Source organism: Lynx rufus, unplaced genomic scaffold (assembly GCF_022079265.1).
Source record: "Lynx rufus isolate CCGP_SWC_20201006 ecotype Redwood Valley unplaced genomic scaffold, mLynRuf1.p SCAF_18, whole genome shotgun sequence".
NCBI classification, from domain to species: Eukaryota; Metazoa; Chordata; class Mammalia; order Carnivora; family Felidae; genus Lynx; species Lynx rufus.
The window spans coordinates 27,067,512-27,083,050 of NW_025814832.1; the positions used below are offsets into that span (position 1 = coordinate 27,067,512).

At 39.9% G+C, this 15,539-nt stretch overlaps 3 protein-coding genes across 3 annotated transcripts; all 3 read right to left on the reverse strand.

Moving 5' to 3' along the window:
* Window positions 1-4,683: 4,683 nt before the first annotated feature.
* LOC124513353 (keratin-associated protein 9-3-like) lies at window positions 4,684-5,127 on the reverse strand. The gene has a single exon (XM_047081273.1). It carries the CDS (start codon window positions 5,125-5,127, stop codon window positions 4,684-4,686), a length of 444 nt encoding a protein of 147 aa, XP_046937229.1.
* Window positions 5,128-7,537: 2,410 nt separating this feature from the next.
* On the reverse strand, window positions 7,538-8,026 carry LOC124513352 (keratin-associated protein 1-3-like). Its single transcript, XM_047081272.1, has one exon. The coding sequence runs from the start codon at window positions 8,024-8,026 to the stop codon at window positions 7,538-7,540; it is 489 nt and encodes a 162-aa protein (XP_046937228.1).
* A 6,263-nt stretch (window positions 8,027-14,289) lies between these two features.
* LOC124513081 (keratin-associated protein 9-3-like) lies at window positions 14,290-14,763 on the reverse strand. Its single transcript, XM_047080836.1, has one exon. The coding sequence runs from the start codon at window positions 14,761-14,763 to the stop codon at window positions 14,290-14,292; it is 474 nt and encodes a 157-aa protein (XP_046936792.1).
* Between the last annotated feature and the right edge of the window lie 776 nt (window positions 14,764-15,539).

Genomic DNA, 15,539 nt, shown 5'->3' on the forward strand with positions numbered 1-15,539 from the left:
TGACCTCCTTCATTTTTGTGGGGTTTACCTCCTACCCTGAGGTTCACATATGTTTACTAAGACATCTAAAGTACTTGCTACTTCCTATTCATCAGAAACAATTAGCAGTGTAGTGGATTGATACGATGATGTGTGGAATGTCAAGATGATTAAGATCTCTTCTGAGTGTATTATGACAGAAAGCAGGAGAGTTGACACAGCCCAGAAGCAATACTTGTAAAGTTACTGTTAGTCATACCAGTTAAAAGCAAACTACTTCTGATTGTCCTTGCAAACTGATATGGAGAAAAAGGTATTTTCATATCAAAAGCTGCATACTTCCAGTTGCCAGGGGCTATGTTGATTTGTTCCATTAAAGATACTCCATCCCTTGAAGCTTGGGTGGCTCAGTCTGTTAAGCATGCCTCTTGATTTCAGCTGTGGTCAGGATTCCTTGGTTTGTGAGATCACATCAGGCTCTGTGCTGGGCGTGGAGCCAGCCTAAGATTCTTTCTCCCTTTGTCCTTGCCTTGCTTGCTTGGGCTCTCTCTCTCTCTCTCTTAAAAAAGAAAAAAGATACTCTATATGCTCCATCTGGAACGTCAGCTCCAATTGGGACCATTTACCAAAATTATTTCAAAATAATAGTAGATAATTACTTTGTTATACTCTTAAGATTTTTCTGCTTTTTCTGCAGGACAAAGAAGTAAGTGGGGAGATGCTAGGTATCACCACCAGGCTGTATGCAAGTCTTTGAAAATGGCACTCATTTTCACAATTCACTAGGGATATAGTATCTTTTTTCCCTTGTAATGAGGGGAATTTCCAGTGGCTTCTACTTGGCTCTTCCTACCATGGGAGTTTTATTCCTTAAGCCAGAGTGTGAATGTGGGGGTTATGCCGGTTGTCAAACAGATTATTCCAGTTGGGGAATTAATCTCTGGACCTACTGGGTCCACTGTGATTTAAATGTGTGATAAAATGCCAGCTGTGACTGGGCCACCATAAGCCACCACTTTCATTGGTGTACTGGAGTGACATCTTGGGTCTTCAGGAATTAGTGTCAACACAGTGTCTGATAATCCATGTAGTAGGCAGAATTTGGGGACCCATGACCTCTGAGCCCTGGCGTCATGTCCATGAATATATTATGTTTGGGGACCAAAGGGACTTTGCAGATATAATTAAGGTTACTAATGAGTTGACTCTAAAATATGGAGAATGTCCTGGACTATCCAGGTGGACTGAAAGACAGTAACCTAACACCTGACACAAAGAGGAACTTAATCTGACTTCCACAGCTTCCAAAGTAGCCATTTTTAAACCTGCAGAAACTTGTTGCACCTCCTTCATGTCTAGTTCATTAATTTCATTCTCTATGAGTTTTGGACTCAGATTTGGGCTCAGATTTGGGTTTCAGGGTTTTTTTGTTTGTTTGTTTGTTTTGTTTTGTTTTGTTTTTGTTTACTTACAAGAATATGTGACTTAAGGGACACTTGGGTGGCTCAGTTGGTTAAGCGTCCGGCTCTTGATTTTGGTTCAGGTCATGATCTTGCAGTTTGTGGGACGGAGCCCTGCATCAGGCTCTGTGCTGAATGTGCAGAGCCTGCTTGGGATTCTCCCTCTCCCTCTCTTTCTGCCCCACTCATGCTAACGCTCTTTCTCTCTCTCAAAATAAATGATTAAACTTAAAAAAAAAAAAAAGAATATGTGACTTAAGCAAGCTATTTAGCTTCATTTAGACTTACTTTCCTCATCTATAAGCCAGGATAACAATATCCATTTCAAGGATTAATGTAAGTGTTAAATGAAAAATAAAGCATGCATGGAGTATAATTAGCATGCGACACAGTGTGTGGTACTAAACGAGGTCATACTGGTTCTCGTCTCTTTTATGCGGGTCTTACCCATCATTCTTCCCCCTTTTCTTTTCTGCCTCTTGTCCCTAGTCTTTTTCATTGTGTCTTCTGTCTTTTCTCTTCTATTTCGTACTTTTCCTTTCCTTTTCATTCTTTTCTCCATCATTTATTACCATAATCAATCACCATCCCCCCCACACTCCCGCCAGCCTGATTTTGTTCTTTACTTTTTGTTATTCATCTACTCATAGTTATGGTCAGTGAACCTCAATTAAAAATGCTCCCCACTTTTGCTCTAGAATTTGCAGTCCATGTGCTTTTCCTGTCACTGAACTGCTTCTACATCTCCAATCCTCTTAGGTGTCATATATAGAAAGTTTTCCATTTTTGAGACCTCACTGCAGTCTATTGCATAGTGTAGTGGTTAGGAATATTCTCGGTTTCCAGTTTTGCAAAAGCCAACAAGTAATGGCTTGATCAAAGGACTTATTCTTCTCATAGGTAGGCAGCTGCTAGCAATGGTTCAGAGACTCGGCCGTGTCAGGACCAGTGTTCCTTGAGTTCTCTTGGGATTCTGTAGCTCTAGGAATCCTGTCTGTATTTAAAGTGAAAAGAACAGTCACAGTGAGGAGGAAGTAGAAGCACCAGCAGTGTGTGTCCCTTTTATCAATAAAAGAAAGCTTTCTCAAAAGTCCTTAACTGGCTTCTACTTATATTTCACAGGCTAGTCTTGTGTCTCTCTATAACTTTTATTTATTTTTTTAATTCATAAGCTTATTATTTTAGTGTCAGACTACAGGCATCTGTGGGACATAGTAGGTCAGACACTTTGGCAATATTGTAATGTCTCTATGGTTTTGCCTTTTTTAGAACGTTATGTAATTGGGATAATATAGTACGTAGCCTTTTCAAATTGGCTTCTTTCATTTAGTAATATGCATTTAAGATTCTTCCATGTCTTTTTGTGGTTTGATAAATCATTTCTTTTTATCACAGGATAGTATTCCATTGTATAGATATAATATAGTTTGTTTTTCCATTCCCCTATTGAAGGATGTCTTTGCAGCTTCCAGTTTTTAGCAGTTAGGAATAAAACTGCTGTAAGCATTGATGTGCAGGTTTTTGTGTGGACATAAGTTTTCATCTTTGGATAAATACATGGGAACACGATTGGTGAATTGTACAGTAAGCCTATGTTTAGCTTGGTAAGAAATAGCCCAGCTGTCTTTCAAAGTGGCCCTACCATTTAGCTTTCCCACCAGCAGTGACAATTCTTGTTGCTCTGTTAACATTTCCCAGCATTTGGTATTGTCATTGCTTTGGATTTAGCCACTCTAATAGGTGTGCACATTGGACCTTTTTTACTCTTTTCCTTCCATTTAGAATGACCTTTAAGGCCTCAAAGATTACCTCCTTTGTGAAACTTTCCCAGATGCTGCCCCCAACATGGTCCCTGCTGATCCCAAATGATCTTTTCCTTTTTGAAATCCTGTTTCTGTCTCTTTTGTCTTCTTCTTTGTAGTCTACATAACCAAGATACTACTTTCCACAGCAGTGGCCATCTAAAGCCTCTCCAAAATTTCTGAGAGTTCCTGAGGTATTACTTACTTGTAGGTCCCCCTGCTCTGAGTTCTGGGTTGTCTCCAACTCCTTTGAGTCAACCCAGACATAAAACTCAGCTCTTTCCTTGGTGTTCACAGGAAAGTTGACCTACTCTAACAGGGATTGTATGAGTTTAGTAACTTATTGGGGATGAAACATGGAGTAATACTCATGACTTCCTTACTGGGTCTCTCCTCTGTTCTTTCATCTCCTCACTCCCTTTCTGGAATAAAAAAAGAATTCTTCCCTCTGTCTCGTTTGTAATTATTTAACATCCTTGTTTCTCAGCACCCATTGTAAGTTGGACTACCAAGGCTTATTGGCCACAAAAGCATCCCCCTAAGACAGGGAGATTTTTTTTTTTCTACCAACTACTAAGAGAACGCAGTTTATTTGTTATATTGTTTGTAGCTATTTTCACACATATACTTTTTATTTCTGGATAGTAAAGTCCTCAGGGATAAGAATTAAGTCTTCATCTTCCTGATCTTCATAGTTCCTCCATACACTTTATATGACTTCAGTTTCTTTTAAAACGAAACAAATGTACTTCTTTGAAGGAGGCATTAACACATTATCACATTTTATTTACAAGTAGAAACACAGACTATGGTTTGTTTGCCCAGTTATAATATTTATTAAGAAATGACAGAAAACACTATATCACAGATGTAAACGAAATAGCCAACAGGCAAGATCCTTATGATTCCCCCCCCCCCAAAATAAGGATGAAATCAGATGTTGAAATATGAAAAAGTCTAGCCTACTTCTTAGAAGCTGAATGTTGGGTGAAGGGCTTCCATTCTCTCTGGTGACATCTGAGGAAAGTCACGTGGCTGTACCCAGGTTTGATGTTAGAAAAAATGTTATTAAATATAGCAAAAAGTAGATTATAAGGCAGGGAAGAATTAGACTTGTGGGTAGTTCTAAAGGATTAATTCCACAATATGTCAGTTATTTTAGACCCTGAAGAAAAATCAGAAATAGTATATCCAAAGCATTTTGATAATCAGCTGGTATGTTTGCAGCATTTCTGTGTCCGTAGTGGGGAATCAATGTATTCAGTGGAGAATCAATGTATTCATTGCAGAATGATATCAGGTAGAGCCCATATACTTGGCAGCCCCCATTACAAAAACCCAAATGGAAGTCGTAGAACTTGTGGTGGTCCAGGGGTGGTTGAGGAGATACACTGTTCAGAGATACTGTGTCCTGGGCAACTGGAAATCAACAACCTGGTTTTTTAACAGGTGGGCTCACAGCAGGTGGGCTGGCAGCAGCTGGGCTGGCAGCAGTAGCAGCAGCAGGCGGGGCGGCAGCAGGACTGTCCACAGTAGGACGGGCGGCAGCAGGAGGCCTGGGCGTGGTGCAGCTGGCAGCAGGTGGGGGGTATGCAGCTCACCACACAGCAGGGGGGCAGGCAGGTGTCCTCCACGCGGCAGTCAGGGCGGCACCACCTGACGCGGCAGCTCACGGCTCCGCAGCCACCCTCCTGGCCGCCACCAGTGCCACAGCCGGTCCCGCAGCAGCTGTTCTGGCAGCAGCTGGGCTGGCAGCAGCTGTTCTGGCAGCAGCTGGGCTGGCAGCAGCTGTCCTGGCAGCAGTTGGGCCGGCAGCAGCTGGAGCCACAGTTCCCGCTGGTGGAGCAGGTGGGAAATCCACAGAAGCTAGTGGAGCAGCAGGCCATGGTGTCAGGAGCTCGGCTGAGAGTTGGGTTGCTTAGAGGTGTTTTGGTGGTAAGGTCTATGTCAGGCCTTTTATATATCTGAGCCAGCTTCTATTTATAAAAATGTTAACATATCTTCCTTGTTTTTGTTTTAAATTTGTTCCTCATTGGACCTCTGATTGGCTTACATTGAAATACTTATGACCTATTATGAGCAGCAGTTTAGAAATTGGTTTGTTTTGTAGTTTCATTTGGACTGCTCGTGTTGGTCCTTTGCTCTTTGGAATACATTTGTGGTTTTCCATGTTCAAAGAGTCCTTCCATTTTAGCCCTTGCCAACGCCCTCATTTTGTAGAGGTGGTTATTCCACGTGACGTTTTATCCATATCTCTAAGATAATTGTGCTCTTAGTTTAAACTATTATTTTTTTCTTCTGACTATATAGACTGAATTCTTTTGCATTTAGGATATCAGAACATCCACTGAACTGAAAAGAGTACTCTTTGTGTATAATTCAAAGCTTCCTACTGGGGTACCTGGGTGGCTCAGTTGGTTAAGCATCCGACTCTTGATTTCAATTCAGGTCGTGATCTCACGATTCGTGAAATCAAACCCCATGTTGGGGCTCTGTGCTGACAGTGTGAAGCCTACTTGGGATTCTCTCTCTCTCCCTCTCTCTGCGCCTTCTTGCTTTTGCATGTGCATGCTCTCTCTGTCTCTGTCTCTCTCTCTCTCAAATAAATAAACATTAAAAAAACTTCAAACTAATTTACTCCAACATAAAGTCAAATGACTACTATAGTTCCTTTGATTTCAATCAATTTGAAATGTGTAACTATTATTCATATTCTAGGCCAGAAATCTTTTCTTGTGAACAAGTGACGTAGTATATATAAAGATAGCAGAGTGCTAAGCGTCAGGTAGGACTTTAATAAATGCTTACTAAATCTGATTTTGAATGGGTGGAGTAAAAGACATGATTCATGGATGCATGTACCACTTGTAAATGATTTAATAGAACTTTCAAGCTGTAGTGCCTCTCGTGGAGGAGTCCTTATTATTGTCAAAAGACATTAGGAAGTGCTGAAATATTTTTCTGTGTTTAATAGTTGAACCAAGTCTCAGGGAAAAACATCTGGGAGTTGTGACATTTTGAAGGAAATTCTTCCTTGAAACGCATAATCTTGTGTTTGATCTATCATTGCTACCAATTAAATGATAGAGGTAAGTGCTGGCAGCTTATAAAAAACTTGGAAAATATTTTTCTTAAAATATCCTATATTTTCTCCTATTGTATTTTGTATTGCACTGAAATACTTAATAAGGAGTTAAAAAATTAAAAGATTTTTTTTTTTTTTTGCTCTAGATTTGTCTTAAGTTTCCAAGAGAACATCTTTCAAATTGGGTTGCAAAGTACAACCTAAATAGTTGTTTGAGATTTCTAACACATGTGTCTGACAAATGATGTTGGTAGAACTCACGGGGTATCTCCCAGGCTGTTTGTTCTATCCTTGTTTAGGTCAGAGATACACTTTCTATGTACTTCCAGTAAAGTGTTGGGAGTTGAAACTTGGAGGGCAATTTGGAGACCAGTGGGAAGAATATAATAGCCTAAGACATAGGAATTAAGCCTAAATGCTCTTGGAAAACAGTATCTAATAGATAGTATCTGGTAGATATTTTACAATCTATTTAATAAGTAATATAATTTCTAGATATTAGGTACACATGAAGGAGAACATCTAGTATATAAACTGGAGGGGGATTAAAATGGTAGAGCTACATGTAGGTAGAAATCCCATAGATTTGATCAACCTGAAAATTTTAGCCAAAAGTTGCTTTACTGGTTTAGACCTAATTATTACAGGTTAGAGCATTTAACTATTTGAATAACTGTAAAGATTATTTAATGCATGGAGCATTTTGTTAACTGATGGATTCAAGCATAGTGTAATTAGTATTCAGCCTGTCTGGTTTAGACCTCATGTGTATGCTTTAGGATTATTATAAAAATGCAAATCCACTCTCCTTGAATTCCAGCTAAAGATGGACAAGCTTAGAGGTAGAAGAAAGAAAATAACCCAGTTTGCTTCACACATTTAAACATTTTATTTGAAATTAACAGGGGATATTCAAGGAGAAAGCCAGTCTAAAACATGTGGGGATCAAGAGATAGGGAGGAGACCAGAGATGTCACTGAAATAAAGTGACCCTGGAGCCTTCTCAAGCAAGGCAGGATATCTAGATACTCTGATTGATACATGTTTTCAGTATGCTAATTCAGCACATCCAAGAGGGTCCTGACTAAACTCATTTCTGAGCGGCTTAGAAACATCATGGTACTTAGCATGGGAGTAAAATTGAACACTTCTTCTGAGATCAGAGCGGTTTGCTTAGTTTCCCCTTTCATTCTTAATCAGCAACCCTGCTTTTAACAGGTGGACTGGCAGGAGGTGGGCTCACAGCAGGTGGGCTGGCAGCAGCTGGGCTGGCAGCAGTAGCAGCAGCAGGCGGGGCGGCAGCAGGACTGTCCACAGTAGGACGGGCGGCAGCAGGAGGCCTGGGCGTGGTGCAGCTGGCAGCAGGTGGGGGGTATGCAGCTCACCACACAGCAGGGGGGCAGGCAGGTGTCCTCCACGCGGCAGTCAGGGCGGCACCACCTGACGCGGCAGCTCACGGCTCCGCAGCCACCCTCCTGGCCGCCACCAGTGCCACAGCCGGTCCCGCAGCAGCTGGGCTGGCAGCAGGTGGGCTGGCAGCAGCTGTTCTGGCAGCAGCTGGGCTGGCAGCAGCTGTTCTGGCAGCAGCTGGGCTGGCAGCAGCTGTCCTGGCAGCAGTTGGGCCGGCAGCAGCTGGAGCCACAGTTCCCGCTGGTGGAGCAGGTGGGAAATCCACAGAAGCTAGTGGAGCAGCAGGCCATGGTGTCAGGAGCTCGGCTGAGAGTTGGGTTGCTAAGAGAAGTTTTTGAGTTTTGACTGCACCTTCTACTTCTGGCCTTTTATATCTATCCTAGAGCTGCATATTGTCCTAGCATTCAGCATTGTTCCTTGATACCCTTTGCAAAGTCAGTCTCTGATTGGCTGATACCTGAGTTGTTTAGAAAGTTATAAATAGCATTTCAGTAGCCTGCTTGGTGATTATTCAATTAAGTCCTATTTTGTTTCTTCTTTGCCCTCTGGATCAAGTGAATGCCTTTTATGGAAGCCAATCAGAGCAACACCTCTTTATGCAAATCATATGACAGACTAGATGTGGGCCACTCCTGGCTTGCTTCGTCATACCTGCCCTTTGTTGATCTTTAGACAGTTTATCTAAACTGAGCATTTTCTTCCAAAGTGGTCACTAAATTAAGGATCAGGACTTCATAAAAGAAAATTTGTTCAGATTTCGAATGACTAACATTAGAGTCATCAAAACATTAATCAACATCCAAAAGAACTATGCCTTTCTAGGATCTGTTTGTGCAAGTTATAGGATACTGAGAGCTCTAACCAATATTTTTGCCTTCCACCAACCATGTACATATTCCCAACTGAAACTGTTTTTTTTTTTAATTTTTTTAATCTTTATTTATTTTTGAGAGAGAGAGAGAGAGAGACAGCATGAGCAGGGGAGGGGCAGAGAGAGAGGGAGACACAGAATCTGAAGCAGACTCCAGGCTCTGAGCTGTCAACACAGAGCCCGACATGAGGCTCAAACTCACGGACTGTGAGATCATGACCTGAGCCAAAGTTGGACACCTAACTGACTGAGTCACCCAGGTGCCCCCACAGCTGAAACTGTTAAGACTTTTGCCGGTAGATGGTTTTTATGACTCTACTAAATGAAAAATATATGCTAGTAATGAATACACCTTTTAACAAGTCAAACAGTACACAGACATATAAACAAATTTAATAATTTTCCTGTTTTCCCCCAAACACCCATCCCCTCCAAAACTAGTACTTCAGAAATAATCAATATTAACAATTTGGTATATATTCTTTGACACCTTTCTTCCTGCTTTTGCAGACATAAACCAGCATATACATAAGTAAAAGTAAAATATTAATAAAAAGTAAAAGTTGGGATCTATACATACTTATTTTTAAAAATTTTTAATTGTAATAAAATACACATAAAATTTGCCATCTTAATCATTTTAAGTGCACAGTTCACTAGTGTGAAGAGCATTCACACTGGTGTGTAATCAATCTCCAGAATTCTTATCTTGTAAAACTGAAGCTCTATGTCCATTAAAGAGTAACTTTTCCATTCTCTCCTCCCTAAGCCTTTGTAACCACCTTTCCACTTTTTGTATTGATGAATTTGACCAACCTAGATGCCTCATATAAGTGGAATCATACAGTATGTCTTTTTCACTTAGCATAATGTCTTCAAGATTCATCCATGCTATCAATGTGTCAGAATGTTTTTCCTTTTTAAGGCTGAATAATATTCTGTTGTATGTATACACCACAGTTTGTTTATGTATTTGTCCATCAGTGAACACTTGGGTTGCTTCCAACCTTTTGGCTATTGTGATTAATGTTGCCATGAACACGGATGTAGAAATATCTTTTCAAGATACTACTGTCACTTCTTTTGGGTGGATACCTAGAAGTGGAATTGCTGGATCACATGGCAGTTCTATTTTTAGTTTTTTGAGTACCCGCCATACTGTTTCCCATAGCGGCTGCACCATTTTACATTTCTACCAACAGTGCACAAGGGTTCCAATTTCTTCACATCCTTGCCAACACTTTTTGGGCTTTTTGAGAGTAGACATTCTAGTGGGTATGACATGGTATGTCCTTGTGGTTTTGATTTGTATTTTTGTAATGATTAGTGAGATGGAACATCTTTCATATGCTTGTTGGACATTTGTATATCTTTTTTTTTAAAGATTAACTTAATTTTTTTTCTTTAAAGTTTAGTTATTTATTTTGAGAGAGAGAGAGAGAGAGAGAGAGAGAGAGAGTGTGTGTGTGTGTGTGTGTGTGTGTGTGTGTGTGATTGGGGGAGGGGCATAGAGAGAGAGAGAGGGAGAGAGAGAGAATCCCAAGCAGGCTCCACACTGTCAGTGCGGAATCTGACTCGGGGTCAAACTCACAAACCATGAGATCATGACCTGAGCCAAAATCAGGAGTCAGATGCTTAACCCACCGAGCCATCCAAGTGCCCCCATTTGTATATCTTCTTTGAAGAAATGTCCATTCATGTACTTGCCCAATTTATAATTGTTTTTGAGTTGTAGAAGTTCTTCATATAGTCTAGATAATTTGCTTCTTATTAGATATATGATTTGCAAATGTTTCTCCCATTCTATAGATTGAATTTTCATTTTGTTCATTGATCCTTTAACGCACAGAAGTTTTTAATTTTGATGTAGTTCAGTTTATCCACTTTTTTACTTTTGTATGCTTTTTGTGTCATATCCAAGAAATCACTGACAAATTCAATGTCATGAAGCTTTCCTCCTGTGTTTTCTTCTAAGAGTTTTATAGTTTTAGTTCTTAACTTTAGCGTTTTTTTTTTATCCATCTTCAGTTAATTTTTGTATATGGTATAATGCAAGGATCTACCTTCATTCTTTTGCATGTGGATACCCAATTTTCCAAGCACCATGTTTTGAAAAGACTGCCCTTCCCTTTTAATGGTCTTGACACCCTTATTGAAAATTATTTGACCATATTTGTAAAGGTTTCTCTCTGGGCTGTCTCTTATATTCCATTTGTCCATATGACTGCCTTTATGCCAGTATCATACTCTTTTGATTACTATAGCTTTGTAATATAGTTTGAAATCAGGAAATGTGTTGTCTCTAGCTTTGTTCCTTTTTCTCAAGATTGATTTGGCTATTCTGAGTCTTTTGTGGTTCCACACAAATTTTAGGAGTTTTTTTTTCCTCTTTCTGTGAAAAATAATCTTGATAAGGATTGCATTGAATCTGTAGATTGCTTTGAGTAGTATGGGCATTTTAACAGTATTAATTCTCCTCATTCATGAGCATGTAATACCTTTCCACTTACTTGTGTCTTCTTTAACTCTTTCATCAGTGACTTCTAGTGTTTGGTACACAGATCTTTCATCTCCTTGGTTAAATTTATTCCTAACTATTTTATTCTTTTTGATGCTATTGTAAATGGGATTGTTTTCTTAATTTCTCTTTGTGGTAGATTGTTGTTAGTGTGTAGAAATGCAACTGGTTTGGTGTATTGATTTTGTGTCCTGCAACCTCCAACTGTACTGGTTTTGTTGACTGGTTCTAACTGTTTTTTTCTTATTGTATTTTTGGGGGTAAGGTGGAGTCTTTAGGATTTTCTATATATCATATCATGTCATCTGCAAGTAGAGACAATTTTATTTTTTTCTTTCTTATTTGGATGCCTTTTATTTCTTTTTCTTGTCTAATTTCTCTAGCTAGGACTTTTAGTACTACGATAAATAGAATAGGTAAAAGTGGGCACCCTTCTCTTTTTCCTGATCTTAGAAGAAAAGCTTTCAGTCTTTTATCACTGAGTATTAGGTTAGTGTGGGCTTTCATATATGGCTTTTAGGCTGACATAGTGTCCTTTTATTCCTAGTTTGTTGAGTATTTTTGTTTTTGTTGAAAGAGTGTTGAATTTCATCAAATTCTTTTTCTCCATCTATTAACCATGTGTTTTCCCTTCTTTATTCTGTTATGCAGTGTATTACATTCAGTGATTTTTGCATGTTGAACCATCCACGCATTCTAGGATAAAATCCCACTAGGTCACGGTGTATAATCCTTTTAATGTGCTGTTGTATTCTGTTTGATACTATTTGAGGAATCTTGCATCAATATTCATCACAGATATTGGTCTCTAGTTTTCTCCTCTTGTAGTGTCTTTGGCTTTGGTATCAGAGTAATGCTAGACTCACAGAGTAAGTTTGGAAGTATTCCTTTCCCTTTAATTTGTTGGAAGAGTTGGAGGATGATTGTTTTTAACTTTTCTTTAAATGTTTGGTAGAATTCACCAGTGAAGCGTCTGGTACTGGGATTTTATTTGTTGGGAGGTTTTTTATTACTAATTCAGTCTCCTTGCTGGTTATAGATCTGTTCAGATTTTCTATTTCTTCATGATTTGGTTTGGATAGGTTATGTGATTTTAGGAATTTATTCATTTTATCTAAGTCATCTAATTTTTTGCCCTATCCCATACCTATTAGTCATTCTTTTAAATAGCTATGCAGTTTTCCAGAGTGTGATCATACCACACTATATTCAGTCATACCCTATTGATATATCCTCAGTTGTTTTTAGTTTGTGCTTTTGAATTAAAAAAAAAATGATAGAATTTCAAGCTAAAGAGAATTTAAAGGAATCCAGCTTTTGGTGATTATGGGTGGGTCACATGATACAGCGATCTGAGCCCTTAACTGAGAACTAAATTAAGCTAATTAAACTAAATAAGCTTCTCAAACTGGTTCTGCCATTATGTGATTCTGCAACTTCAAAAAAGTGACTTACTCTCTCTGAACATTGGTTTATTCATCTGTAAAATGAGGTGATCTTTCAGACACCTCCAGGGCTAAAATTGTGGAATTGCTTTCCCTGCTCGTTCATTCCTTAAGGGTATGATCTACCATGTCTAATTCACCTTGGAATCCTATGTAGTGCTTTCTGCACCATCTTCAACGTAGGCACTCAGGAAATGCTGTTGAATAAAGGAAGGAAGGAATGATTGGCTGTGTATGGTACTGATAAACAGCCAAATTTGCATCTTACCCAAGTCACATGTCATTTATTTTATACTTTTTTTCTCAGCAGGAGCTCTTAGGTAGTGATACCTGAAAGTGGTCAGAAGTTAAAATCGAAGGAAAAAGAGGACAAAACATGTTGCCATTTCTATTCTATTCAAGGGTGTCTTCTGGGTTTGATCAGGTCTCTAGAAGATATGTCGGGGAAATTGATTCCTTGCTTACATGTTATCCTTTATTCATGCTTTCTAATTTCTTGATTTTCTTTAACCCTTGCATGAATAAAGTGTTATAATTTTAACCCAAGTAATATTTTTAATAAAAAGGAGTATCTTCAGCTCCCTCCAGTTCTAAGTCCAAGAAACCACAAATTAATCCTGAGCCTTGTCCAAAAACTACCAAGATTTATAAAACATTTCCTGATGCTTGTGTTTAAATATGTATAAATTCATTGTATGTTATGTATATACATCCATTGTGTATTATGTATGAGTGCATGTGTATGCATAATAAATGTATTTCTAAGTGAAAATTTTAAACCAAAGTAGATATGTTATTATCCTCACTTTCAGTTTAGAAACTGAGATGGAAATTAGAGTAAAGTTCTCCATCTGACCAAAAGTGAATTTCCTCAGAGAGGCTTTCCCAATGTGTGGTTCTCTTGCTTTATTAGGCAAGACTACATGTGAATGGAAGAGTGTAATATATTAGCATATGTTACCATGGTTTGAAGATTGCCTGAAAGAGCATTCCTCTAAGAGACTTGAAAAAAAAAAATACATCATATCTGGCTTTGGATTCAGAGTTCCTGACTGCTATACTTTTCTGGTTGTGAAAACTCTTTGTGAGGTCAGGATATGGAAATAGAGCTTGTGCCACTGCTGAGGCCCTGTATGACTGCCTTTGCTGTACTTTTTATGGCATTAACCTTTAGTAGATCTAATCAAATTTCCTAGCATGATATAAGAAAAGCAGTGTGGGATATCAAAAACAGATTAAAATCTTTTGTGACTTTATATGAAATACATATCATGAATAAACTCAATAAAGAAAAAAAGAGATATTTGCTGCACCAAATAGATATAGTTTAATAGACCTTGGTATATTATTCCCCTTTCATAAAAAGTGCAGTTTGCAGGATGGTGGAGTATAGGAGGTGAACATATCTGAGGACAGATGGTTCTTCCGTGGCATTGGTGGCAGAATCACAGAGAGTAGATTCAAATGTGTCCTGAAAGCAAATTGGTTGTCCCATTTCTTGAGTCAAATTTGTATTTTGGCAGCCTCACTGGGAGAGATCAAAGTCTTTCCAGAATTGAATGGAATCAGATAGATCTGTGAGGCCTAAATAGCCCCCACCACAAAAAACAAATAACAGTTCAAGAATTTGTTAGTGGTCCAGGCGTGGTGGAGGAAATAGTTAGCTCATGAATTGATTTGGAAGTTGAAACTTCAACTTGAAAATCAGCAACCCTGCTTTTAACAGGTGGACTGGCAGGAGGTGGGCTCACAGCAGGTGGGCTGGCAGCAGCTGGGCTGGCAGCAGTAGCAGCAGCAGGCGGGGCGGCAGCAGGACTGTCCACAGTAGGACGGGCGGCAGCAGGAGGCCTGGGCGTGGTGCAGCTGGCAGCAGGTGGGGGGTATGCAGCTCACCACACAGCAGGGGGGCAGGCAGGTGTCCTCCACGCGGCAGTCAGGGCGGCACCACCTGACGCGGCAGCTCACGGCTCCGCAGCCACCCTCCTGGCCGCCACCAGTGCCACAGCCGGTCCCGCAGCAGCTGGGCTGGCAGCAGGTGGGCTGGCAGCAGCTGTTCTGGCAGCAGCTGGGCTGGCAGCAGCTGGGCTGGCAGCAGCTGTCCTGGCAGCAGTTGGGCCGGCAGCAGCTGGAGCCACAGTTCCCGCTGGTGGAGCAGGTGGGAAATCCACAGAAGCTAGTGGAGCAGCAGGCCATGGTGTCAGGAGCTCGGCTGAGAGTTGGGTTGCTAAGAGAAGTTTTTTGTGTTTTGCTGGTCACTTCCACGTTGGGCCTTTTATAGGCCTTGGCCAGCTATTATTTACATAATTCTCAAAATGCCTTCCTTGTTTGTATATAAATAATCTGTCTCTGAATAATAATTGCCCTATTCCTGAGTTATTTGTTCAACCTCTGAAAGCCTTTAAAAGTTCATTTTATTGGTCTTCAATTAGGATTCTTTACCACAGTCAGGTAGTCATTGGCGTTCATTGGGTACATAACCCATAATCCCCCATATTTGTTAAAATTTGCTCATTGCCCTAAGAATAATTGATGCCTCACCTTTACAGAGTGTCAGTATTACTCATTGGTGACCCTGATAATGGAGCTCTTGGGTCTCACATGACAGTTTAATTCCCAGCAACATGTCTCCAGTGTCAACTGCTGCCCCTTTATCTTTCTCATCTTCAATTTGACTGTGAAGCAAAGTGATCCAGCTGGCCAGAAAGGGATGCTTTTTGTGGGGGCTGAGAAATGTGGATGAATTGTTACTGATCACAGATTCTGGAGCATGTATGTGCCCAAGTGGTTCTGACTACTTTATATCTGTTGCTGAGGTTCACACCAACAAGTGGTGAATCTGAAATTTGAACCTATGCCATCTGACTCCAAACTAAACTCTTCAACCACTACAGTCAATACCCTGTTTTCCATGTCAGCAATTGTTCCAGAGAAACTCAAAGGGTAAAGGAAAGATGTAAAAATTTGCCCAC